The following is a 25,984-nucleotide window of genomic DNA, read 5'->3' on the forward strand; positions in this document are numbered from 1 at the left end:
CCAGCAACACATTAAAAAGATCATACACCATGACCAAGTGGGCTTTATCCCAGGGATGCAAGGATTCTTCAATATCTGCGAATCAATCAATGTAATTCACCACATTAACAAATTGAAAAATAAAAACCATATGATTATCTCAATAGATGCAGAGAAAGCCTTTGACAAAATTCAACATCCATTTATGATAAAAACTCTCCAGAAAGCAGGAATAGAAGGAACATACCTCAACATAATAAAAGCTATATATGACAAATCCACAGCAAACCTTATCCTCAATGGTGAAAAATTGAAAGCATTTCCCCTAAAGTCAGGAACAAGACAAGGGTGCCCACTTTCACCGCTGCTATTCAACATAGTTTTGGAAGTTTTGGCCATAGCAATCAGAACAGAAAAAGAAATCCAAATTGGAAAAGAAGAAGTAAAACTCTCACTGTTTGCAGATGACATGATCCTCTACATAGAAAACCCTAAAGACTCCACCAGAAAATTACTAGAACTAATCAATGAATATAGTAAAGTTGCAGGATATAAAATCGACACACAGGAATCCCTTGCATTCCTATACACTAATAATGAGAAATAGAAAGAGAAATTAAGGAAACAATTCCATTCACCATTGCAATGAAAAGAATAAAATACTTAAGAATATATCTACGTAAAGAAACTAAAGACCTATATATAGAAAACTATAAAATACTGGTGAAAGAAATCAAAGAGGACACTAATAGATGGAGAAATATACCATGTTCAGGGACTGGAAGAATCAACATAGTGAAAATGAGTATACTACCCAAAGCAATCTATAGATTCAATGCAATCCCTATCAAGCTACCAACGGTATTTTTCACAGAGCTAAAACAAATAATTTCACAATTTGTATGGAAATATGAAAATCCTTGAATAGCCAAAGCAGTTCAGTTCAGTTTCAGTTCAGTCGCTCAGCCGTGTCCGACTCTTTGCAACCCCATGAATCGCAGCACGCCAAGCCTCCCTGTCCATCACCATCTCCCGGAGTTCACTCAGACTCACGTCCATCGAGTCCGTGATGCCATCCAGCCATCCCATCCTTGGTCGTCCCCTTCTCCTCCTGCCCTCAATCCCTCCCAGCATCAGAGTCTTTTCCAATGAGTCAACTCTTTGCATGAGGTGGCCAAAGTACTGGAGTTTCAGCTTCAGCATCATTCCTTCCAAAGAAATCCCAGGGTTGATCTCCTTCAGAATGGACTGGTTGGATCTCCTTGCAGTCCAAGGGACTCTCAAGAGTCTTCTCCAACACCACAGTTCAAAAGCATCCGTTCTTCAGCGCTCAGCCTTCTTCACAGTCCAACTCTCACATCCATACATGACCATTGGAAAAACCATAGCCTTGACTAGACGGACCTTAGTCGGCAAAGTAATGTCCCTGCTTTTGAATATGCTATCTAGGTTGGTCATAACTTTTCTTCCAAGGAGTAAGAGTCTTTTAATTTCATGGCTGCAGTTACCATCTGTGGTGATTTTAGAGCCCCCCAAAAACAAAGTCTGACACTGTTTCCACTGTTTCCCTGTCTATTTCCCATGAAGTGATGGGACCGGATGCCATGATCTTCTTTTCCTGAATGTTGAGCTTTAAGCCAACTTTTTCACTCTCCTCTTTCACTTTCATCAAGAGGGTTTTTAGCTCCTCTTCACTTTCTGCCATAAGGGTGGTGTCATCTGCATATCTGAGGTTATTGATATTTCTCCCGGCAATCTTGATTCCAGCTTGTGTTTCTTCCAGTCCAGTGTTTCTCATGATGTACTTGGCATATAAGTTAAATAACAAGGGTGATCTTGAGAAGAAAGAATGGAACTGGATGAATCAACCTGTCTGACTTCAGGCTCTACTACAAAGCCACAGTCATCAAGACAGTATGGTACTGGCACAAAGACAGAAATATAGATCAATGGAACAAAATAGAAAGCCCAGACATAAATCCACACACCTATGGACACCTTATCTTTGACAAATGAGGCAAGAGTATACAATGGAGAAAAGACAATCTCTTTAACAAGTGGAGCTGGGAAAACTGGTCAACCACTTGTGAAAGAATGAAACTAGAACACTTTCTAACACCATACACAAAAATAAACTCAAAATGGATTAAAGATCTAAATGTATGACCAGAAACTATAAAACTCCTAGAGGAGAACATAGGCAAAACACTCTCTGACATAAATCACAGCAGGATCCTCTATGACTCACTTCCCAGAATATTGGAAATAAAAGCAAAAATAAACAAATGGGACCTAATTAAAATTAAAAACTTCATCACAACAAAGGAAAATATAAGCAAGGTGAAAAGACAGCCTTCAGAATGGGAGAAAATAATAGCAAATGAAGCAACTGACAAACAACTAATCTCAAAAATATACAAGCAACTCCTGCAGCTCAATTCCAGAAAAATAGACGACCCAATCAAAAAATGGGCCAAAGAACTAAACAGACATTTCTCCAAAGAAGACATACAGATGGCTAAGAAACACATGAAAAGATGCTCAACATCACTCATTAGCAGAGAAATGCAAATCAAACCCACAATGAGGTACCATTTCATGCCAGTCAGAATGGCTGCGATCCAAAAGTCTACAAGCAATAAATGCTGGAGAGGGTGTGGAGAAAAGGGAACCCTCTTACACTGTTGGTGGGAATGCAGACTAGTACAGCCACTATGGAGAACAGTGTGGAGATTCCTTAAAAAACTGGAAATAGAACTGCCTTATGACCCAGCAATCCCACTACTGGGCATACACACTGAGGAAACCAGAATTGAAAGAGACATGTACCCCAATGTTCATCGCAGCACTGTTTATAATAGCCAGGACATGGAAGCAACCTAGATGTCCAGCAGCAGATGAATGGATAAGAAAGCAGTGGTACATATACACAATGGAGTATTACTCAGCCATTAAAAAGAACACATTTGAATCAGTTCCAATGAGGTGGATGAAACTGGAGCCTATTATACAGAGTGAAGTAAGCCAGAAAGAAAAACACCAATACAGTGTACTAACGCATTTATATGGAATTTAGAAAGATGGTAACGATAACCCTGTATGCGAGACAGCAAAAGAGACACAGATGTATAGAACAGTCTTTTCGACTCTGTGGGAGAGGGAGAGGGTGGGATGATTTGGGAGAATGGCATTGAAACATGGAAAATATCATATATGAAATGAATCGCCAGTCTATGTTCGATGCATGATACAGGATGCTTGGGGCTGGTGCACTGGGATGACCCAGAGGGATGATATGGGGAGGGAGGAGGGAGGGGGGTTCAGGATGGGGAGGGAACACGTGTACACCTGTGGCAGATTCATGTTGATGTATGGCAAAACCAATACAATATTGTAAAGTAATTAGCCTCCAATTAAAATAAATAAATTTATATTAAGATAAATAAATAAATCATATAAATCAAATGAAGGGGACACCCAGGTGGTACAATGGTAAAGAATCTGCCTGCCAATGCAGGAGGCACAAGAGATGTGTGTTTGATTCTGGGGGCAGGAAGATCCCCTAGAGTAGGAAATGGCAACCCACTCCAGTATTCTTGCCTGGAAAATTCCATGGACAGGGGAGCTGGGTGGGTTGCAGCCCATGGGCTTGTGAAGAGTCGGTCAGAACTGAACACGCAGGCATGCCACTTATTTTGCTGTGGACCTTTCTTGTGCAATATCTAGCTTTTGTATCTTCTTTACTTCTGCCTACCCTCCCACCACCCGCCAGCCTTAGGGGTGCTGGGAGCAAGGGGCCAGTCCTGGGCCTCCTGGAGGAATGCATGCACCTTGGAATGGCTGCCTTCTCTCCTGCTCTGGCAGGGACTTTAAGAAGACAGGGCCTTACTTTCTTCCAGTAGTGTCTGAGACGCTGAAAAGGCCGATGTGTACATGAGCTGACCATGTGGGTGAGATGGAACCCGGCCAAGGGAAGGGAGCTTGCGTCTGTGACCCAGCCACTCTTAGGTCAGGAAGTGCTTCCTTATCGATAACAGTTAGAGTGCTGTCCTCTGGCTTTGACCTCAGTGGAGCTGGAGATTGTCTTCCATCATACGTGAGTCTATAATAACCCATCTCTGGCTGCAGATGGTTAAACTCAGATGCATCTCCCACCCCTGTCCTTGTCTTCTCCAGGCTACAGAGCCCAACTCTTCCCACATCTCTTTATGGAAGTTTGCAGTGCACACAGCCTTGCTCCTAGGCTTCTGCAGGGCAGCCCCTCTCCTCACAAACACCCAGAAAGAACCTGAGCAAGGGAGAGAGGGCTGTGTTTACGTGGAGGTAATTCAGATGCTGTCCTTTACAGCAGTTTCTCTCTCCATCTTTCTCCCCACTTACTCAATTCCTCTGTGGAGGCTCTTGCAAGGTCTCTCTGCTTTAAATGTGTACAGATGGCTCCATCACTGAGTTATTTTCTTTCAAAGCCTCAACTCACATGGTCTCTGCTAGGAGCTTGACTCCCCAGGGCCCATCCTGGTGGCTTCAGATAAATGCCAGGGACATTTTTCACCATCCAGAGCCAGCCTTGACCTCCACATCTGACCCAGGGATCCTCTTCTCATCTCTCACGGCTCACCTTGACTGGTGGGTGATTAATTCTCCATCTTCTCACCTCTAACCACCTCCTTTGCCATAGAGAAGAGATTGAAATGCTGTGGCCTCCTCCCTTTTCTGTGAAGGATGCTTGGTCCAGTATGAGTTTCAGGAGGGCAGTTGGCTGTGGATGCAGAGCCTTATCCTGCACTTTGGAGCAGAGAGAGACTGGGGATGCCTAATGAGAGGGACTCACAGAAACACAGCAGATTCAAAAAGAAGGTGCTCCCAGCTTTCTAGCTGTGTGGGCTCCCTGCCATCTCCAACACCCATGGCGCAGCGCTCCACCAGCGCCTCTCGTGGGCTCCCTGCCATCTGTGACACCCGTGGCACAGCGCTCCACCAGCGCCTAGCATGGGCTCCCTGCCATCTCTGACACCCGTGGCCCAGCACTCCACCAGCGCCTCGCGTGGGCTCCCTGCCATCTCCGGCACTCACGGCGCAGTGCTCCACCAGCACCTCTGGGTCTCCTCTGCTGTGTTGTTCCTTCTGTCTGGCTCCTCGCCTCCCTACTCACCCCTGTCCCCTTCAAAGAACCTGGCCAACTCAAGTCAAACATTTTATCCTCTGGCCACATGAAGACCCCACCAAACACTCTGTAGTAGCCTCTATTTTCCCCTCACCATCTGTCATTATGGCATCTAGTTACCTAGATATGGATTAATATCTCCTCCCTAGACTGTAAGCTCCATCACGGCAGGAATTAGACACTGCCTACTGGAGAAGACTCTTGAGAGTCCCTTGGACTGCAAGAAGATCCAACCAGTCCATTCTGAAGGAGATCAGCCCTGGGATTTCTTTGAAAGAAATGATGCTAAAGCTGAAACTCCAGTATTCTGGCCACCTCATGCGAAGAGTTGACTCACTGGAAAAGACTCTGATGCTGGGAGGGATTGGGGGCAGGAGGAGAAGGGGACGACAGAGGATGAGATGGCTGGATGGTATCACTGACTCGATGGACGTGAGTCTGAGTGAACTCTGGGAGTTGGTGATGGACAGGGAGGCCTGGTATGCTGCGATTTGTGGGGTCACAAAGAGTTGGACACAACTGAGCGGCTGAACTGAACTGAACTGAACCACCCAGTAGGCACTCAATAGAAATATTTGTTGAATGCATGAAGTATGAATCATGTAGTGGTATTAAGTCTAGTTTATGCTTGGGCTTCCTAGGTGGTGCTAGTGGTAAAAAGCCTGCCTGCCAATGCAGGAGATGCAGGCGACGCTGGTTCAATCCCTGGATCAGGAAGATCTCCTGGAGGAGGGCACAGCAACCCACTCCAGTATTCTTGCCTGAGAAATCCCATGGACAGAGGAGCCAGATACAGTCCATAGGGTTGCAAAGAGTCAGACACAACTGAAACGACTCAGCACACATGCTTTGGCCAGTCTAGTGTAAAGGAAAAACAAACACCAATTCTTTTTAGAAAGCACTTCACTCACCTACAGCGTATTTCTCCAGCTATTATCTCCTTTGAGTCTCTTAGCAACCCTGAAGGGCAGATGGTGGGAGTGTAGTTTCCCCATTTCACCGAAGAAGAAATGGAGGCTCTGAGAGGTTAAGAGATGGGCCTGAGGTCACACAGCTCTCCACCTCCAGTGTCTGCGTTTTCTCCTGTGCCAAGCTGAGTCTGAGTGAAGAAGGAGGGCTGACTCTTCAGGGAAAGGTTCTAGGCGGGGCTGACCTAGAGCAGCATTTTGGAGGTGAGAGGGCTGTGGATTAATCTTAGCACGAGGCGTGGGAGGTCGTCTCATTGGGAGAAGATGTGGCTGTGGTCCAGGGTGCCTTGGGGGGATGAGGGAGGGACAGGAAGTTCACATTCCCCGATTGCATCACACCTAAGATCTCTCACAACAGCTTTTCTAGGGAGGCCTCGCGTCACCCATGGTTTATAGGTGTGGAAATGAAGCTCTTAGAGGTTAAGTAACCAGCTTAAGGAAGCAAAGTGACAGCTGAGACTGGAAACCAGGGTTGTCAGCTCTTTGTTTAGAGGTTGATTGAATGCTTTGGTCTGAAATAGACACGGGAAGTGGTTTGGAGGGGAAGGCAAACTGGGGGTCCCCCCAGCTCACTCATTAGTGCCCAAGAATTGGGAACCGCTTCTGGAGTCGTGTGTCCTGAGTGCTGGCAGACACCTCCAGGGGCCCTGCTCCCTGGATGGCCTCCCCTAAAGTCAGGCCCAGGCAGAACAGTCCTTCCACTTTAGTTTATCCTGGTGCGTCACACCTGGTCCAGCTGATGCCAAGCCTCCCTGGCTTGTGTGCTATATTGTAACTCATCACAAACTCCTGACAGCGTCTCCTGATAGTAAATCCTAAAGGCTGAGGACATCTGGGCTGATGGTTTTGCCAAAGGACACTCCTAGACTCAGTTCTGTGTTGCTGGCTTCCCCTGCCCCTGATTTGGCAAAGTGTGCAAATGGGCCCAGATCTATTTGCATTTCTCGGCTTCTTTAACATCGTGATGATCACTATCATCACATTCTTACACTTCCTCAGGTACCACTGTGTGCCAGATTCTGGGGTACCTAGAGGAGGCAGGTATAGAGAGCAGTAGATGAGAATGGGGTGCTGGAACCAAGGCCTGGTTCTTCCACTGACAAGCTGAGTGACCTTGGCAAGTCCCATTCGACCCCTCCACCTTTGGGTTCCTTGTCTGCTGGGGATTGGAGGGAGGATGAGTGTCTGCCTCACAGAATTCTGAGGAGTATTAAATCTTAAATAGTACTTTGCACATAGAAAGCGAATGTACTTACATATACATATTTATTTATTTTTGGCTCCCCTGGGTCTTCGATGTTGTGCATGGGCTTCTCATTGTGGTGGCTTCTCTTGTGGTGGAACATGGGTTCTAGGTGCACAAGTTTAGTTGCCCCACAGCTTGTGGGATCTTCCTGGACCAAGGCTCAAACCTGTGTCTCATGCATTGGCAGGTGGATTCTTAACCACTGGACCACCAGGGACGTCCAGAAAGCAAATATTTAGTAAATGTTACCTGTTCTCATAAAGTACAGTTCCTAGAACTGCAGAATCTCAGAGTTTAAAAGAACCTTAGAGATCATTGGTCTGATTCTCTTATTTTACAAAATGGAAAACTGAGGCTCAGACAGGCTCAGAGCTAGTGAACACCCAGGCCCCTGACTCCCAGGACAGGATCTGCATCCAAGCATCACTTACTTGTTGCCGGGGAGATGGGATGCTTAACACATGCTGCCCATGTTATCAGGTCACAGAGGGTGACTCCCCAAGGAGGCCACATGGCCTGGGGTGCCACCCCACTACCTGCACATCCCGTCCAAGCTGCTAGCTGCTGTTGGGAGTTTCTCTCTGTTGGAGGAGTCAGAAAAGCAGAGAATCACATGCCCATTTGTCTTGGGGAGGCTGGAGTATCATGAGGAGTAATCAAGATCTTGTTGCCCAGAGTCGAGAGCAGACCTGTAGTTAATCTGGCTGCCCCTCTGATTTTCTTTGTCCTCCCACCACCAAACACTCTCTAGTGGCTGTAAGCCTCCTCTTGGACTCACCCCAGAAAATCAGGATTGATGGTGTAATAGACTTATGGGGGTGAGAGAGACCAGCAGAGGGACCGCTGACAAGTCAGGAGAGGAGAGGTCATTTAGAACAACTGGGTCAGGGAGTCTAGACACCGTTTACCATGGAACATGAGGAGCTGTGGTTGGGCAGTGTCTGTCTGTGCCTGTTAACCAGTGTGGGTTGAGAGTCAGCACACATTCTTGGAGCTTCTATTCAGGATGAGCATCATAACAAGCGTGTCGGGAAGATACATGCCAGAGAGATGATGCTCCCCTGCCTTCCAGGAACGCACAGTCTGGAACAGAGAGAGAGCATCAGTACATGCAAGTTAAATAACCATTCATTTATTCACTCATTTCTTAATGTTTATTTATAGCAGCATTGCACTGGGTGCTGTTCTAGGTGCTGAAGGTAAAACAGTGAAGAAGAAGGCTCTGCTTTCACAGAGCTTCATTCAAAAATACAAGCACCAGGGCTTCCCAGTGGCCTAGTGCCTAAGACTCTGGCTACCAATGCAGGGGGCCTGGGTTCCGTCCCTGGTCAGAGAACTAGATCCCATATGCCACAACTAAGACCCAGCACAGCCAAAATGAATAAGTAAAAATAAATATTAAAAATCTTTAAAAAATAAAATACAAGCATCAGAGAAAGGATTGGAGACATTGAGGTCTGAAAGAGATAGGAGAGGATTTTCTACCTTGAGGAAGCAGAGCAGTCTTGAGATGCTGAAACAATGGAAATTAGGTGCCCCCTTTGAAAAAAAGTGGGGACCTCTCATCATTGTATTAAAAAGCAGAGACATCACTTTGCTGACAAAACTCTGTAGAGTCAAAGCTGTGGTTTTCCAATAGTCATTTATGGATGTGAGAGTTGGACCATAAAGAATGCTGAGTGCTGAAGAATTGATGCTTTTGAGTTGTGGTGCTGGAGAAGACTCTTGAGAGTCTGTTGGACTGCAAGGAGATCCAACCAGTCCACCCTAAAGGAAATCAGTCCTGAATATTCATTGGAAGGGCTGGTGCTGAAGCTGAAACTCCATAGCATGGCTACCTGATGCACCTTTTCCAGCCAACTCACTGGAAAAGACTCTGATGCTGGGAAAGATTGAGGGCAAGAGGGGGAGCAGAAAATGAGATGATTGGATGGCATCATTGACTCAATGGACATGAGTTTGAGCAAACTCTGGGATATGGTGAAGGACAGAGAAGCCTGATGTGCTGCAGTCCATGGGGTCACAAAGAGTTGGACACGACTGAGTGACTGAACAGCAACTGATTTCTGGTGTTTGGGTCAGGAAACATCCTGGGCAGGTAAATGCTGAAGCAGAGATGAGACCGCAGAAGCCTCAACCGCCAGTCTGATTCCACAGCACATCTCTCAAGTGCTCCCGGGGCAGGGTGCAATCAGTGTGTGGGGTGACACTTCCTGTGCTGTGCTGGTGAGGGCTGGAGGGCTGGAGCAGAGCTGAGCGTGCTCTGTGGAGGAGCTGCACCCGAACACTACGTTTTCTTTCTGGGCAAGGACTCTGAAAGTAACTCACTAGGAAATAATTCACGCCCACAGAGCCTTTTCCATGTCTATAACCTGACTGAATTATTTCATAATTTCAACAGATATTTTTGAGGCTTCCCTGGTGGCTCAGATGGTAAGGAATCAGCCTGTAATGCAGGAGACCCAGGTTCAATCCTTGGGTTGGGAAGATCCCCTGGAGGAGGAAATGGCAACTCACTCCAGTATTCTTGCCTGGAGAATTCCATGGAGAGAGGAGCCTGGCGGGACAGTCCATGGGGTCATAAAGAGTTGGAAACCAGTGAGCGTCTAACACTTTCACACTGTGGCCAGCCTGTCCTAGGCACTGGGGATGCAGGTGGAAAATTCTTACGTGTTCCCTGCTCTCCTGGTGCCTGTCACCCCATGAGGTAGGCATTCATATCCCCATGTTACCAATGAGGAAACAGGCTCCCAGGGGTGGAGCTGCTCAGGAGGTTCCCTCCTTAAGGACCACAGCAGATCACACCTGGCCTCCTTCCGTGCTGGGCCCTAACTGTGCACTTGTTAGGGTTGGCATGAGTGCTCTAGGGTGTCAAGAACAGCGTTCTCAAATTGCCTGGGGAAGATCTATCAGAGCCCTTCAGAAATTAGAAGTCATATTTGTATCAGCCTGCTTTGGACTTAAATTCTGCCAGTGCCTTTGTATTCAACTCTAGGTGAACGAGGAGCCTGGGATCTGTGGTCGCATGGGGTTAGATGGTCTTGAATTTGAACTTCAGCACGACTGCTTCAGTTGCATGACCTTGGGTTAATGATTGATCCTCCTTGAGCCTCAGCTTCCACATCTGTGAAGTGGGTATGCAATATCATCTTATAGAGTTAGTATAATAGCCATGAACAGTTAATTACTCTGAGCAGTACAGGATAAGCATCTTAGCATCACTCCTCCTAATGATTCTGTGAGGGAACTTTTATCATTGGGCTTCCCTGGTGGCTCAGTGGTAAATAATCCGCCTGCCCATGCAGGAGACTCAGGTTCCATCCCTGGGTTGGGAAGATCCCCTGGAGAAGGAAATGACAACCCACTCCAGTGTTCTCACCTGGGAAATCCTATGAATGGGGGAGCCTGGCAGGCTACAGTCCATGGGGTTGTAAAGAGTCAAATACGACTTAGTGACTGAACACAGACACGTTTCTATCATTCCCATGTTATGAATGAACAAGTTGAGGTTTAGAGTAGTTAACTCACTTGCTCATGGTGTACAGCTGCTACATGGCAGTGCAGGTCTCAACCTGTGTAAGAACTGTGACTATCAGTCCGAGCCCCAGCCACAGAAGTAAAGAGCAATAAACGTTTCCCTCCCCTTTTCAGTACTCTTGCCTGGAAAATCCCATGGATAGAGGAGCCTGGCGGGCAGCAGTCCATGGGGTCACAAAGAGTCAGACACGACTGAGAGGCTAACTTTTCACTTTCACTTTTCTCCTTTCAACATATATCGACATGATGATCCTATGCCTGGATCTAGAGCGTTCTGTCTGCTTAGATTGTATTAACTACAGTGAATGTACGAAACATAAAACATACAAGTCAGACTGAGAATTTATTTCATCTTGGTATAAACTCAGAAAATGCCTTTTAATGCCATCTGTTCACTGATTTCATTCAGCCAATACTAATAGAGCACCTACTGTGTGCCAGATAGTGTGTTGGTGCTGGCCACGGTCCCGGCATCATAGCTGACAGTTCTGTGGGGAGACAGGAGGCATCATCATGAGCAGAGTATGTGTCCTAACGAGGAATGTTCCAGATGTGGTAGCAGCAGATGGGAAAGGGATCCCAGAAAGCCTCAGAGGGGAAGTAATGCAGTGAGCCTGGAAGACACAGTTTTCAGGCCAATAAGGGGGGGAGACTGCAGCCAGTGCATGGGCAGAGGGTGGGTGCTGAGGCAAGTCGGAGATTGCGCTCTGCTGAGGATTGGGTGCCGTGGAGTTGGAGGTAGAGGCAAGAAGACAGGAACCAGGGCTTCCCAGGAGGATCAGTAGTAAAGAATCCTTCAGCCAGTCAGGAGACTCCGGTTCCATTTCTGGCCTGGGAAGATCCCACATTCCACGGAGCAACTAAGCGTGAGTGCCATAACTATTGAGCTTGTGCTCTAGAGCCTGGGAGCCCCGACTACTGAAGCCCACGTACCCTAGAGCCTGTGCTCCGCAACAAGAGAAGCCACTGCAATGAGAAGCTCTCATACCGCAACTCGAGAGTGGCGTCTGCTCACCACAGCTAGAGAAAGCCTGCAAAGCAATGAAGACCCAGCACAGTCAAAAATATAAAACAAAAAGAAAGAAAGAGGAACTAGATCTTGAAGGGTTTATCTGCTGGAGTTAAGTTTGCCTTTGATTCTTGATGCAGTAGAGAGCTGTGGTAGACTTTGGGGCTGGGGTGTGAACATCATCAAGTTTGCGGTTTGGTAAGAACTCCTGGCTGCTCATTCAGGTGGTCAGATGGTAAAGAATCCATTTGCAATGCAGGAGACCTGGGTTTGATCCCTGGTCAGGAAGATCCCCTGGAGAAGGGAACAGCAACCCACTCCAGTATTCTTGCCTGGAAAATTCCATGGACTGAGGAGCTTGGCGGGTTGTAGTTCATGGGGTCACAAAGAGTCAGACACGACTGAGTGAATAACACTTTTATTTCACTTTTCTGGCCACTCACTGGAGACCCAACAGAGAGGGAAAGACCAGAGGGAGAGAGACCGAGATGGCTGCTGTTGCAGAGTCCTGGCTGTTGCTGGTCGATGTCTGGACTGGAGCAGGTTGACGGTGATGGAGAGAAAGTGATGGAGCTATTGGGACTTGGTGACTGAGTCGATGTGGGGTGTGGGGAAGTAGAACTCTACAGTGACTCTCTGCTTTCTAACTTGGGTGACTAGTGGATCGTGGTGCCATCCCCTGAGAAGGAGAATGTAGGAGGAGAAACAGATGGTGGGGTTGGTGGAGAGGAGTCCTCCTCTTTAGGATGAGGTGTGTCTGGAGGGCTGGACGTCCAGGTGGAGATTTCAGGAAGCAGCCATCTCAGTACAGGTGTTCTGGGCTGGAGATTCTTATTTAGAAGCCACACCATGCCAGTGGTAATAACTCGTGGGTGAAGGTGGAACTCCCTTGGGATGATGTTAGTGGGAAGAGGGGCTGGATGCTCTATTGCTAGAAAAAAATTTTATCCTTAAATTATGAAAATATTTTCAGTTGGTAAAGGCTATGCCATAAAGTTCTAAGACCAGATTCATATAAATTGAAAATAAGACCTCAACTTTCCTTGTGTTTTTGGATAAAGAATCCAGAAGCTTCATGATCTGTTCTCATACGCAAACAGGTACGTGACAGACGACTACCCAGCGGAGTCTGAATCCTGGCTTAGCCCTGGCTTTCCCTAGTAACAGCTGTGTTACCTTGAACTAGGCACCTTTCTTGAGCTCAGCTTCCTTGTCAGTAACAGAACTTGTTTTGTGACTAATTAAGATAAAGATTATGGAAAAATTTTGCAAACCCTTGCGTCATGATGGTGCTTTTTATTCCTGTAAGGTTTTGGGGGAGATTATTTCTCATCACTTTGCCCAAGAGCAGCTGAGGACCTGAGCCATTGTCCTTACATGTGGTCTCCAGGATCAGCCAGCCTTTGGGGTCATGAATAATGGCCGTCAGGCCTTCATGGATTGAGTGTAGTTCTGTCATCAAATAAAATTTACACAGGCTAATCTGACACCTATTTAGCGGTCTGCATGGTAATTACTGTGCAGTGGGCTGACCAGGCATAAATGGAAAGCATTTGACAGAAACGATTATATTTAGTATTACTTTTATATAGCCTAGCAAGATTTTTACGGTTCTTCCATCTTTGACAGCCTATTCATTTTCCACTCAATGCGAATTTATTGAGGCTGTAATATATGCCAGGCACAGTTCTGGGCCCTGAGATGACAGAGAAACAGGATTTCTGTTCCAGCCCCACCTCCACTGAGCTTGAATTCTAATGGGGAGACAGTCACTCAATAGTCAACCTTACCCACAATGAGTAAGAATGCCAAGCTTCCCTTGAGATCATGGTTGCTTTCATCTCTTCCTGCACTAACACCCATGAATTAATATTTAATTAAATTTATTTATTGGGCTGCATCATTATTTGGTCTTAGCTGTGTCATGTGGAATCTAGTTCCCTGGCCAGGAATTGAACCCGAGGCCCCTGCATTTGTTGTTCAGTCACTCAGTTGTGTCCAACTCTTTGTGACCCCATGGACTGCAGCACGCCAGGGTTCCTTGTCCTTCACGTCTCCCAGAGCTTGCTCAAACTCATGTCCATTGAGTTGGTGATGCCATCCAAACATCTCATCTTCTGTCGTCCCCTTCTCCTCCTGCCTTCAATTTTTCCCAGCATCAGGGTCTTTTCTAATGAGTCAGCTCTTCGCATCAGGTGGCCAAAGTATTGGAACTTCAGCTTCAGCATCAGTCCTTCCAATGAATATTTAAGATTGATTTCCTTTAGGATGGACTGGTTTGATCTCCTTGCCATCCAAGGGACTCTCAAGAGTCTTCTCCAGCACCACAGTTCAAAAGCACTCAGTCTTCTTTATGGTCCATCTAGGGCCCCCTGCATTATGAGCGCAGAACCTTAGCCAATAGAGCACCAGGGAAGTCCCAGCACCAGTGAACTAAGAGACAAAGATTCTGAGCCTGATTTGCCAACAGCAAAGTTGTCTTTGCTCCAATCTTTATCCTTTATTTCCCTCTGTCTCCTTATATCAGGCAGTGGCTTGAGACCTTCCTTCTATTGAACAAATATGTCCTGTGCACCTGTTGGTATAAGTAGCCTCAAGGGATACAGCAGTAAAACTGGGAGTGGTCTAGCCCTGGAGAAGCCCACACTGAGCCCAGAGAGACACGGGCAACAGAGGAAAACACGTTGCCATCAGAGCCACTAGGGGCTGCTAGGAGTGGGTAGAGAGGCACCCGATTCTGGCACCTGGCAAGGTGTGGGGAGAGGAGCACACTCCAGGCAGAGGGGCGGAGTTGTGTGCAAGAAGGTGCAAGGTGCTGGGTCAGCCTGCAACATGAGCTGCTGTGGGAAGAGGGGATGTCATAAAACAAAACCTTTACCAAGTGTAACACACATACACACATACGGAAAAGTGAACATTATCATCGGTATATATACAGCTCGACTGATTTCACAAACTGAGCACACTTTGCTTAGCATCTGAAATAAGAAACAGGACATCACCAGCATCCTCAGAAGAACCCCTGTGGTGCTTTTTGGTCACCGCCCTCCTGCAGGGGTCATCACTAACTGGACTTCTTATAGCACATGGTGGTTTTGTCTGCTTTTAGATAGAATCATGTGGTAAATGCTTTTGTACCTGGTTTCTTCTAGTCAACCTTATGTCTATGAGATTCATCATGTAGGTGCATGGAGTTGTTGACTGTTCATCTTCATTTCCAAGCTGTATTCCCTTGTGTGACTGGACACTACATTCCTCCATCCTGCTGCTGGACATCTGGGTAGTTTCCAGTTTAGGGAGATCCAAAGAGTGCCACTGTGAACATTCTAGTATGTGTCTGATGAGTGTATCACACATTTCTATTAGAAATACCTATGGTGGAGTTGCGGGGACCCCTGTAGCTCAAACGGTAAAGAATCTGCCTGCCATGCAGGAGACCAGGGTTCAATTCCTGGCTTGGGAAGTTCCTCTGGAGAAGGGAGTGGCAATCCACTCCAGTATTCTTGCCTGGAGAATTCCATGGACAGAGAAGCCTGGTGGGCTACAGTCCGTGGGGTTGCAAAGAGTCAGGCATGACTGAGCGACTAACACACACACACAAAGTTCTAATAGACCAGTTTTCCACAACAGCTACGTCAAGCTACATTCCCAGTGACACTGTAGGAGAGTTCCAGGTGCTCCACATCTTTGCCAACACTTTGTAGTATCATTTTCCTAAGGCATTCTGGTGAGTGTATGTTGTTGTTGTTTAGTCACTAAATCGCGTCCGACTTTTTTGTGACCCCATGGACTAATCCTGCCAGGCTCCTCTATCCATAGGATTTCCCAAATGAGAATACTGGAGTGGGTGGTCATTTCCTTCTCCAGGGGATCTTCTCAACTCAGGGATTGAGCCCGCATCTCCTGCACTGCAGGCAGATTCTTTACTGCTGAGCCACCAGGGAAGTCCGGGTGCGTGTATAGTGATAACGTATTGAGATTTATAATTGCATTTTCCCTAGCACTTTTCCAAGTGTGCTCCAAAACTTTTGGATATAGTTGTTAGTGAAATGTTTGTTCTAGTCTTTTGCCTATATTGGAGAAGGAAACGACAACCCACTCCAGTATTCTTGCCTAGAGAATCCTGTGGACAAAGGAGCTTGGTGGGCAGCCATCTATGGGGTCACACAGTGTCAGATGTGACTGAGCGACCTCACTTTTTTCTATGAATCATTTGGCCACAGTCACACTGCCTGCCCCTGATTTGATGGGGGTGAAGGTGGAGGATGGCTTTTGAACCTGAGGCTTCTGTGAGCCTGGGCAGAGTGGGGAAGGCAAAGGCCTGTAGCCGGCCTGGAGCTCCCCCGCAGGTGCAGGGGTTTGGGGAGGGAGTGTTGGTCCTCCTCACTGAGGCTGTCCACTCGGGGAGGCCGCTGTGCTGGAGGGTGGCTCCCAGCACGGGGACTCACGCACTTCTCCCCCTCCCCCGCAGAGTTATGTCATGCCCAGACCAGCGGAGGGCTCCATGAGGATTCATAGAAGATGCCCCGCGTCTGGGCGCCTTTGGTGCTGCTTCCCACGTGGCTCGTGATGGTCGCCTGCAGTCCACACTCCCTGAGGATTGGTAAGCGCTGCCCTTGTGGCACCCTGGGGGCAGCTCAGCCCTGGGTGATGCCCCTCCTGCACCCAGGTGTCTGCCGGGCACATCTGACCCTGCACTGCCCTCCTGAATTTGGCTGGGGCAGGGGTGGCAGTGGTGGGACAGCCGACAGGCCCACAGCTATGATCTGCTTAAGCTGCCTCTTGTGTTGAAACTAAAGATTCTGATAAGTCTCTCTTGCAGCCTGTGATGGACTCAGGATGGGAATGGCTGGGGGGCTTCCAAATCCAGGGCTAGAGAGCAGAACACAGCTCATCTCTTCTGTCCTCTGATCAATCCCAGAAGTCTTCCTGGAGGCTGTGTTCAGATGAAGTGTTCTTGGTGCCCCTGACTTGGCTGCTTGGCTGGGCCTTGGTGTCTGCTTGCCCTAGCCTGGTTCTGGGAAGGAAGAATGTGCCACTTCAGAGACATATGTCCACCAGCTCTGTCCCTTGTTCTTGCTGCCATGGGGGTGCTCTTTCTAGCTGTAGGCAGGCACTGCTATTGATGGCCTGTCAGCACCCCTGTGCCTGGCAGAAGGCTTGGGCTCTTTCCAGGGTTCAGAAATGCCTGAAAAATCAACTGCCTCCCCTACCCCTCAACACCTTCAAGACTGAGCAAAGCTGCTTACCTGCAGGCGTTGCTGTTAAGCAGTGGGGCACTGGTGATCTGGGCATTGGGAACACGGCTCCAGCTGCAGAGGCAGATAGGCCAGTCCAGCAGACACTGTGTGGTCAGCTGATGGCCTGGGACAGATGAGGGATGTTGGGGACTGGGTTGTGTACTTGTATATGGGCAAGAGAGTCAGTGTGGACAGGTAGTTGGGGCACAGAAGTGAGGAATCCAGGCAGGTGTGTTGGTCACAAGAAGACCAGTCCAACAGCAGGACCCCTGGGCAAGGCCAGGCAACAGCCGTAGAAGCACCTAAACACCAGGTAGGTTGTCTAGGCAGGTGCCCACCCGAGGCCTCTCTGCCTAGACTGGGCTGGGGATGGCAAAAGTGGATGCTATGCACAAGGCAGGATCTGAGATCCTAAACTTGAACCTGAAAGGGTTAGAGGCTGTTTTAGAATGAAGACTATGATATAGAATCCCAGGGGCACTTGGCCTAAAGCTCCTGAACTCCTCTAGTGCAGTTAGAACTGGTTCTAAGGTCCCAGAGGTTGGCATGATGGTGGTGATGGGTGGTCAGGAGGCCCTGGCAAGGCCAGGCATCACAGGTCAGAGCCTAAGTAGGAGGCCCCCAAGTTGCTCCGTGCTGTGTCGTGGGCACACAGACATATTTCTCCATGGATATGCCAGAGACACTTAATTGGAATCAGAAATGAGGACCAGTGACTCAGTCCTTCCCCTCATCCTGCCCTTGGCTCACCACCCTGCACACTTAAAAAAAGGAATTAAAAACAAACCCTTTCCTCCCTCTTCCCCATTCACTTCTACTGAAACTTCAAAACCTAATTTAATTCTGCTTAGCAGCAATGCAAAACGGTTCATATCCTTAAGATGCTTAATTTATAAGATGCCTCCAGTTATTCAGCATTTGCTGTGAGGTTTTCTTCTCCTCTAAATGAGTGGATGAAGCGGTAACCCATCAATTTCCATTTGTCGCTAATGGGAAGCGGAAAGAGACTGAGATGGAATCAGTAGCGCCTCGTGGCCTCGGCTCTCCTGACACTTGTTCCCTCGGAGGGAAAGCGGAAAGTGAAGCTGACAGATCCCTGTCTGGCCTGCTGTGCGACAGGGGAGGGCTTCCAAGGAACCCCTGCTCCCATCCCCACACTTGGAACGATGCTTGTCCAGTTCCGTCAGCTCTGCTGGTGCTGGTTGTGGTTCATGCCAGGCCACATCCAGCTGATTTCCAGCCAGGGGCCCTGCTGGTGGACAAGGTCAGACCGAGCCTGATCTCCTGCAGAGTCCAGGAAGCTGAGTGAAGTCAACAAAGAGAGAGAAAAGTAAAGAAAAACCAAAACAGCAATGCCCGGGCTTGTTTGGCTGTCTCCTTGGTTATCCTGGGAGCCGGGAGCTTTATGGATGAAAAGGTGCTAATTGCTCGGACTCCGGAGGGGATCTGGAGTAGGGCAGGGATGAGGAGAGAAGTAGGTCAGGAAAACGCAAGTAGCTGAGCAGCAGGCAGCCTTCCGCACCAATGGGCTGGACCAGCGCTGATGGCGCCAGGTCCCCCGAGGCCTCCAGAGCCTCTTGGAAAAGGGAGGGGCTGCTGCTCCTTCCCCTTTCCCAGGGGTCACTCTCCCCACATTTGATTCTTCTGGAGTTCCTCCCAAACCCCCAGCCTCAATGTAGATGGCTGTGAGAGCGAGACTGCATGAAGGGACCAGGGATCTCGGAGATAAATGGTCCCGCCTGCTCCATCTCCAGCCCCGCTTGACGGCTGGTGACAATATGGATGCTTGTAAAGAGGCGCCGAGCCCATTACCCTGCCTTGGGACTGCTGTTTTTCATTCAAGTGAGGCACGGGGCGGGAGATACAGCCAAATTGTCTATTACGGGGTCCAGTGTTTACCCCCCTCCACCCAATGAGGTTTTGGGTAAGAGAAAGGGATTTTATTTATGATGGTGAAGCTGCCCGCATAAATTCCCCAAACTCTCACACATCTGTCAGCCCGCTTCAGTCATCTATCTTCTGGAAATGTCTTTTGATTTTGCTTCTGTCCCTCTGGGTCCTCTGAGTGATGACTGTGGGAGCCACAAGTTAATAAATGCCCTGAGAAGACCTCCCCTCCCCATCTCTAGAGCCCTCCATTACTTAAAGGGATCATCGTTATATCTTAAAGCCACAAAGGATTCTGCGGATCCCATTTTCCAACTGCTCATTTCGCAGATGGGGAGGGAGACCCACAGGGGTGGAGGTTCGGCCAAGGTCACAGGGGTCACGGGGGCGGGGCTGGCGGCAGCCAGTCCTAGGGCCTGGTCTCCTGACTCCTCTTGCAGTGCCCCCTCCATTGCCCACCAGTGGGCTCCCTAAGCCACTGGGGAAGCAGAGTCACCTTCAACAGCAGGTGGAGGTCCTTGTCTCTTATGGTTTCCTCCCATCCTGTTTCTGATATTAGCAAATCTTGCCCCCAAACTCATTAGGAACTCAGTATTTGTCAGCTGAATGAATGTGAGGCTTTCCCGCTAGCCATCTATTACTCCTTCCCCGGTCACTTATTTTAGCCACACGACTACTCACTGTTAAGTGAATATGCCATATACTAGGGAGGTTTACTCTGGGCTTTTCTCATTCCTCTTCTGGGCCTGAAGAGCTCTTCCTTGCATTCCATTCTGTCTGCCTGGGGAAAAAAAAAAAGCAACTTCTCCAGCTCCTCCTCTCCCCTCCCCTCCTCCTTCTCCCCCTTTTGCATCACCAATATCACAGAGCCCTTCCTCCTCAGACTTCTCTCCCAACATTTTCCTGTCCTTCCTAGGGTCAGGCCGTCTTTGCCCAGCCATTCTCCCATTCCCCTGTTCCATCATTCACTGGTTTGTGCTCTGATTGTTATGGCATTTTCCCACCAGCTTGGCTTCCAAGGGAGATGGACCACATGACACGGGCCCTCACACTTGATGTATGCAAGTGTGTCACACAAGCTCAGTGAAGCGGGGGGATGGGTCTGTGATCCTTGCAAGACGCGGTTCCCTCAGAACATGCTCCGCATCATTGTTTTAAAGTTTCTTCCAGTCTTGGTTGTTGTTCAGTCGCTAAGTCATGTCCAGCTCTTCACGACCCCATGAACTGCAGCCCTCCAGGCTTCCCTGTCTTTCATTATCTCCCCGAGCTTGCTCAAACTCATGTCCATTGAATCAGTGATGCCATCCAGCCATCTCATCCTCCGTCATCCCCTTCTCCTCTTGCCCTCAATCTTTCCCAGCATCAGGGTCTTTTCCAATGAGTCAGCTTTTCCCTGTGCTTAAAGAGGTAGACTTATTGGAGGAAGGAGAAGAAAAAGCAGAAAGAGGAGAGAGAGAAAACGTCCATCTATCTGTCTTACTTAAAAGAGAGAAGAGGAATGGACTGAGGTCCTGATTGAGTTCTAAGGCAAGTGTTTGCTGTAATGGTAAAAACAGGGATTCACCCATTCATTCATGAGTCCACTCAACAAGCATTTATTGATTGCTGTGTGCCAAGGACTGAGGATATGGTGCTAAATAATAATAATCCCCATAATAATTCCCGCTTGGAAAGACCTCACTTTCTTGCAGGTACTGTGCTGGGTGTTTCACTTATTTCAGGCAATCTTCACATCAGAATTAATGATCCAATGTTATAGATGAAGAAACAGAGGCTCAGGGAGCTTAAATAACTTGTCTAAGGTCACACAGAGACTGAAATTCAAACCTGTCTGTCTCCAAAGCTTCTCTTTCTGCTTTGCTCTACTGCAGCTCTACAGCCCTGGAGACGTTTGGGATATTCCATTATCACAGCAGTCACATGAAATATATTGTGTTCTATCTGGTAAAGGGATTGAAAGATGGAATCATTAGTGCTTTTATAGGCTCTCACTCTTGTTTTGTTTTTAACTCCTAAATAATTTCCTAAGGACCCAGACAAAGTCCATCAGACAGATGAGGAAACTGAGGCCTGGGGATCTGAGAGGCTCGATCAGGGTGGTGCAGAGTTCTGCTCAGTGTGGGTGGCTCTAGACATCAGCAGGTTATTGTAGCAGCTGAATCTCTTGTTTAAGGTTTCCCTGCGAGGTAAAGCAGCAAGAGCTTGTATTTATTCGACACTCTGTCTTACTAGGACCCCAAGCACTTTACAACTCCCATTTTTCACTGAGTTGGTTTCCCTCAATGAGCTCCAAGTCCTGCAGAGAGAATGTTTAACATAGAACATTCAAATGTTATGAAGATGAAGATAATAAGAGAATTGGGGGAGGTAAGCGGGGGGAATAAAACACACCGGTTTTCTTACCCTGTTCTGCTGTGTGTTAAATATATTGGACACTTCTGCTGCTGCTGCTGCTGCTGCTACTAAGTCGCTTCAGTCGTGTCCAACTCTGTGAGACCCCATAGACAGCAGCCCACCAGGCTCCCCTGTCCCTGGGATTCTCCAGGCAAGAACACTGGAGTGGGGTGCCATTGCCTTCTCCAATGCATGAAAGTGAAAAGTGAAAGCGAAGTCGTGAAGCATGAAAGTGAAGCATATCCGACTCTTAGCGACCTCACCAAGATCCAGATATACCAGTGGAATGCTGTTCCTTGCAGAGGACATACCATGGGGCTTTTTGAGTAGTGGGCTTCCCTGCATAATGTGTGATGTGATCACGTGATTTGATTTATGAAATTTTGATCAGCGTGTCACTCTTCATCTCTTTTCCCAGTTGAGTCACCCATATAAGCAATCAGTTGGTCTTTCACATTAGGGACAAATAGAAATTGATGCCTTTCTCCTTCACCTGTCATCTAGAGAGAGAATCCATGGACAAAGCTTTCTGGGACACACATCCCTCCTCTAATAACCACCTTAGGGGATCAGGGTCTTTGTTATTATGTCTGTGTTCCTGAGTCTAGCACAGTGCCTGGCCCATGAAAGGTGCTTAGGAACTGCTAGATGAATTATCTAACTATGAGTTTTGAATCTTGAACTGACCTGTCAGTTTTTTAATCTCTCTTCTCCCAGATGTTGGTCAGTGCTCAAAAATGTCAACCAATTTTATTTAACTGTAAGTGTACAAAATATGTATTTAGGAGAGCAACTATTAGAGCATCTGCCCGCATGCATGCTTGCTCGGGGCTGTCTCTCCTCCTTCCTGCCATCCCTGCCGCCTCTGCCTCTTCAGAGGGGTGAAGGAGGCTTGGTTAGAAAGGTATTCCAGGCTAGAGGGCCATGCGGTGTCATCTGTCTTTGCTTGTGGCTTGGTCTTCCGCCACGGGCACTGCATTGGATATTGTCAGGACGTGCGTCCTCTCTCTCAAGCTTTCCAGAACCCATCTGTGAGCTGCAGCCTCTGGCCATAGTCTCTTGCACTGAGGAAGCGAGGGATGAATTAGGCCTAGATGCTCCATTTTACAGATAAGACAAACTGGGGTCCCCATAAGGCACAGCAAGTTGGCAAAGGCCACTGTGGCAGTGCCAGGACTCCCGACTCCCAACTGCCTGGTGACACCGATGCCACGGTTTACGCTGTGCAACACGTTCTTTGCTGTTTTTGCTCAGTCACTAAGTTGTGTCCGACTCTTTGTGAGCCATGGACTGCAGCACACCAGGCCCCCTGCCCCTTACCGTCTCCTGTGGTTTTCCCAAGTCCATGTCCTTGAGTCAGGGATGCTATTCAACCATCTTATCCTCTGTCGCCTTCTTCTCCTTTTATCTTCAGTCTTCCCCATCATCAGGGTCTTTTCCAGTGAGTCGGCATTTCACATCAGGTGGCTGACGTGTTAATTCAGTTTCCCCAACAACCTGCCAGGTAGAAGTAGACACATCTCGTAGAAGAGGAGTCTGAGGCTCACGGAGTTTGTGGCTTGCCCAGCTCTCATGCAGCGGAGTGGTAGCCTCAAAAGGAAAGAGAGGGGAGGACATCTGGGCGGAGACAAATGGGATCTCTTGAGTCAAGCTGGAGGTCAGCTGAGGTGGCAGAGTCCTGAATAACTTGTTGATGTGTTCTCTCTCTTCTCTCTCTCTCTCTTTTTTTTTTTTTTGGTTGAGTGGCATGCAGAATCTTAGTTCCCTGACCAAGGGTTGAACCTATGCCCCCTGCAGTGGAAGCTCAGAGTCCTAACCACTGAACCAGCAGGAAGGTCCCACAGTATATTTGTTTTTTAATTGGAGTATCATTATTTTACAATGTTCTGTTCGTTTCTACTGTACAACAAAGTGAATCAGCTGTATGTGCGCATATATCTCCTCCCTCTTGAGCCTCTCTCGCACCCCGCTCCATCCAACCTCTTTAGGTCATCACAGAGCACCAAGCTGAGCTCCCTGTGCTCTGCAGAAACTTCCCACTTGCTGTCTATTGTACACAAGGTAGTGATATATGTCAGTTGTACTCTCCCAGTTTATCCCATCCTCCCCTCTGACTGTGCATTCTCTATGGGTAAGACTGAAAGCTGCAAGGGCCAGCATGCCAATGCCTAGGACCTTAAGAAATCAGACTGAGCTAAAGCAAACAGGCCGGTGATGGCAGGAAACATGGTGTTTCCTTAAACATATCATGGCGGATCTCCGGAAAGAAACTCGGAAAGGCCCCGGTAGCAGTGGTATTAGAGACAAGGGAGGGGGTTATTTTTTCCTAACTCAAAGCTGTACATCATAGAGCTGATTTCCAAATAATTTTGGTGCATGACTTCCTATGTTCACTGCTGCTTGAAGAGCCTGGTTTCCCCAGGGTCTCATATGGCCCCTCCACTCATGCGATGACCCACACTATCTGCTGCTCTGCCAGAGGAAGCCCCACCTGGCAGAGACACACATGATTTGAGAGAACTGGCATGGTAATATTTAGTCAGAATTTCAAAAACCTGTCTTCAGTCCTGCAAAGTGATTTACAAGAGTCTTGGGATGAGGACTGAGTCATTAGCTCTATTTTGGCGGGAGGGTGTGGGGGGAATATGTTGTTTCAGGGGGAGGTGGAAATCATGGAGAGAGATTTGGGTTTGGTGTAGAAAAATGCTTATTCGACAGATGGGATGGGTTCTGATGCTGAGGTCCTCACAGCTGGAGATGGCCACAGCTGGGCTGGACAGAGATTTCAGCATCATGGCGGGGAGGGTGGGGGCTGGACCTCTTACCTTCAGGACCCCTTCCATGCTGGAATACTGTGCTAGAATACTGCAGCCTTTGGTCTGTTCTCATACTATGAGGGAGATAGCCCATTATCATTGTGTTCTCATTATCAGCCACTCAACAGAGCTTAAAATGGAGGCGGCCATCTGCCCGATTTAAGCTATGACCCCGTTCGGCCACAGCTGCTTGAGCAGGATAAGAAGGGAAGCCCTACAAGTTCTGCTTGCTCGGTTGGTGTAGCCCTGCCTGGGTGTTTCTTTTCTCCCTGTGGCCACTGCTGAGGAGTCAGAGATGCGCGGGTGATGGCGGTAGCTGCTGCCAGCTCTCAACCAAGTGCCTGGGTGTGTGCGAGCCTGAGTGGGTAGGAGGCATGAATCCCACTCACAGCCTCGCGGCTCAGCTGCAGGCGAGACAGCGGTCACACTTAGCTCTCATTAGTCTGGATGCGGGGGCACGCATTCCATATCAGCTGGACAAGGGCTGCAGGCATGTTGGGTCACCCAGCAGCCCTTCTGTATCTTTTTGGTGTGTGTTTCTTCCCATCGAGCTGCGTTAGGGGCCGATAAGCTTGTGGCGGCTCTGGAACCCCTTTAGCCCACATCGATGAGGGGCATGGTCCAGAGGGAGGCACCTGCTCATTGAGTCCAGCCTCAGCAGATGCGTGATGAAGGAGGACTTTATCCAATCCCCGGCCAGGAGGCATCACCACCATGCTAGATTCAGGAGGAAAGCCAACCTGACCAGGGGCGGGTGAGCACCTGGTGCAGCCCTTGAGAGGCTCCCTTATATCTCTCTCCCCTCAGCCTGCTCTCTCCTGACTCACCAGGTGCCTTCCATGGCCATTCCAAGCTCACTGGACACCACGGAGCCTGCTGTGTTCTGTGCGGCACTGGGGTTGGCCTGGGAAGCCTCCAGCATAGAGTAGAGGTGGATGCTGGAGCCTGGGCTCGAACGGTTTGGATGTGAGCACCACCTTTTACTAGTTGTGTGACCCTGGGAGACAACTTAATTTCTTGGTGCTTCAATTTCTTCAAGTATAGCATGGATGACAGTAGTTGCTTCCTCATATGTTTATGAGAATTCAATGAGTTCCCTGGAGGCTCAGTTGGTAAAGAACCCACCTGCAATGCAGGAGATGCAGGAAGATCCCCTGGAGAAAGAATTGGCAACCCACTCCAGTATTGTTGCCTGGGAAATCCCATGGACAGAGGAGCCTGGCAGGCTACAGTCCATGGGATCGCAAGAGTGGGACATGACTTAGTGACTAAACTACTACCAGTACCTACAGAGCACTTAGGAAAGTGTCAGGCGTGTATTAAGTGCTGGGAAAGTGATGCCTGTTACTGGGAATGGCCCTGTTGGGCCACTCTGTGCCCACCTCTTGGCCTTCCCCTGCCTGGAGCATCCTTCTCCACTCCTCCATCAAGTGCTGTATCTGTATCCTCCCCTTTCCTAAATCCTGCTTTAAATTCAGTTATTTCTAAGAGCCAAGAGTCTGCACCCAGTTTGGAAAGCTCTTCTAGAATTCTCAGAGCGCAAGAGGTGTGCATGCTGACTGAATCACGCATGCCTTGCACTGATGTCATTGGTCCATCCTGCCTCTTTTCCAAAACATTTTAAAAACTTTATTTGAATTCCATCGGTCCCACAAACTCAAGAGCATCCTGAGAGATTGGACTCTATCTTCTTTACCTTTCCAGTGTTGTGGGCATTTTCCCCTGAGGTAATGGTCCCCACTAC

At 48.3% G+C, this 25,984-nt stretch overlaps 1 protein-coding gene across 1 annotated transcript in view; it reads left to right on the forward strand.

Moving 5' to 3' along the window:
* Positions 1–25,984, forward strand: part of GRIK4 (glutamate ionotropic receptor kainate type subunit 4) — a 401,304-nt gene that overhangs the window by 38,981 nt on the left and 336,339 nt on the right. The window contains 1 exon segment of the mRNA XM_042232998.1: positions 16,375–16,506. Coding sequence (XP_042088932.1) covers positions 16,425–16,506 — 82 coding nt within the window. The 5' untranslated portion in view covers positions 16,375–16,424.

Source organism: Ovis aries, chromosome 15, assembly GCF_016772045.2.
Source record: "Ovis aries strain OAR_USU_Benz2616 breed Rambouillet chromosome 15, ARS-UI_Ramb_v3.0, whole genome shotgun sequence".
Classification (NCBI taxonomy): Eukaryota; Metazoa; Chordata; class Mammalia; order Artiodactyla; family Bovidae; genus Ovis; species Ovis aries.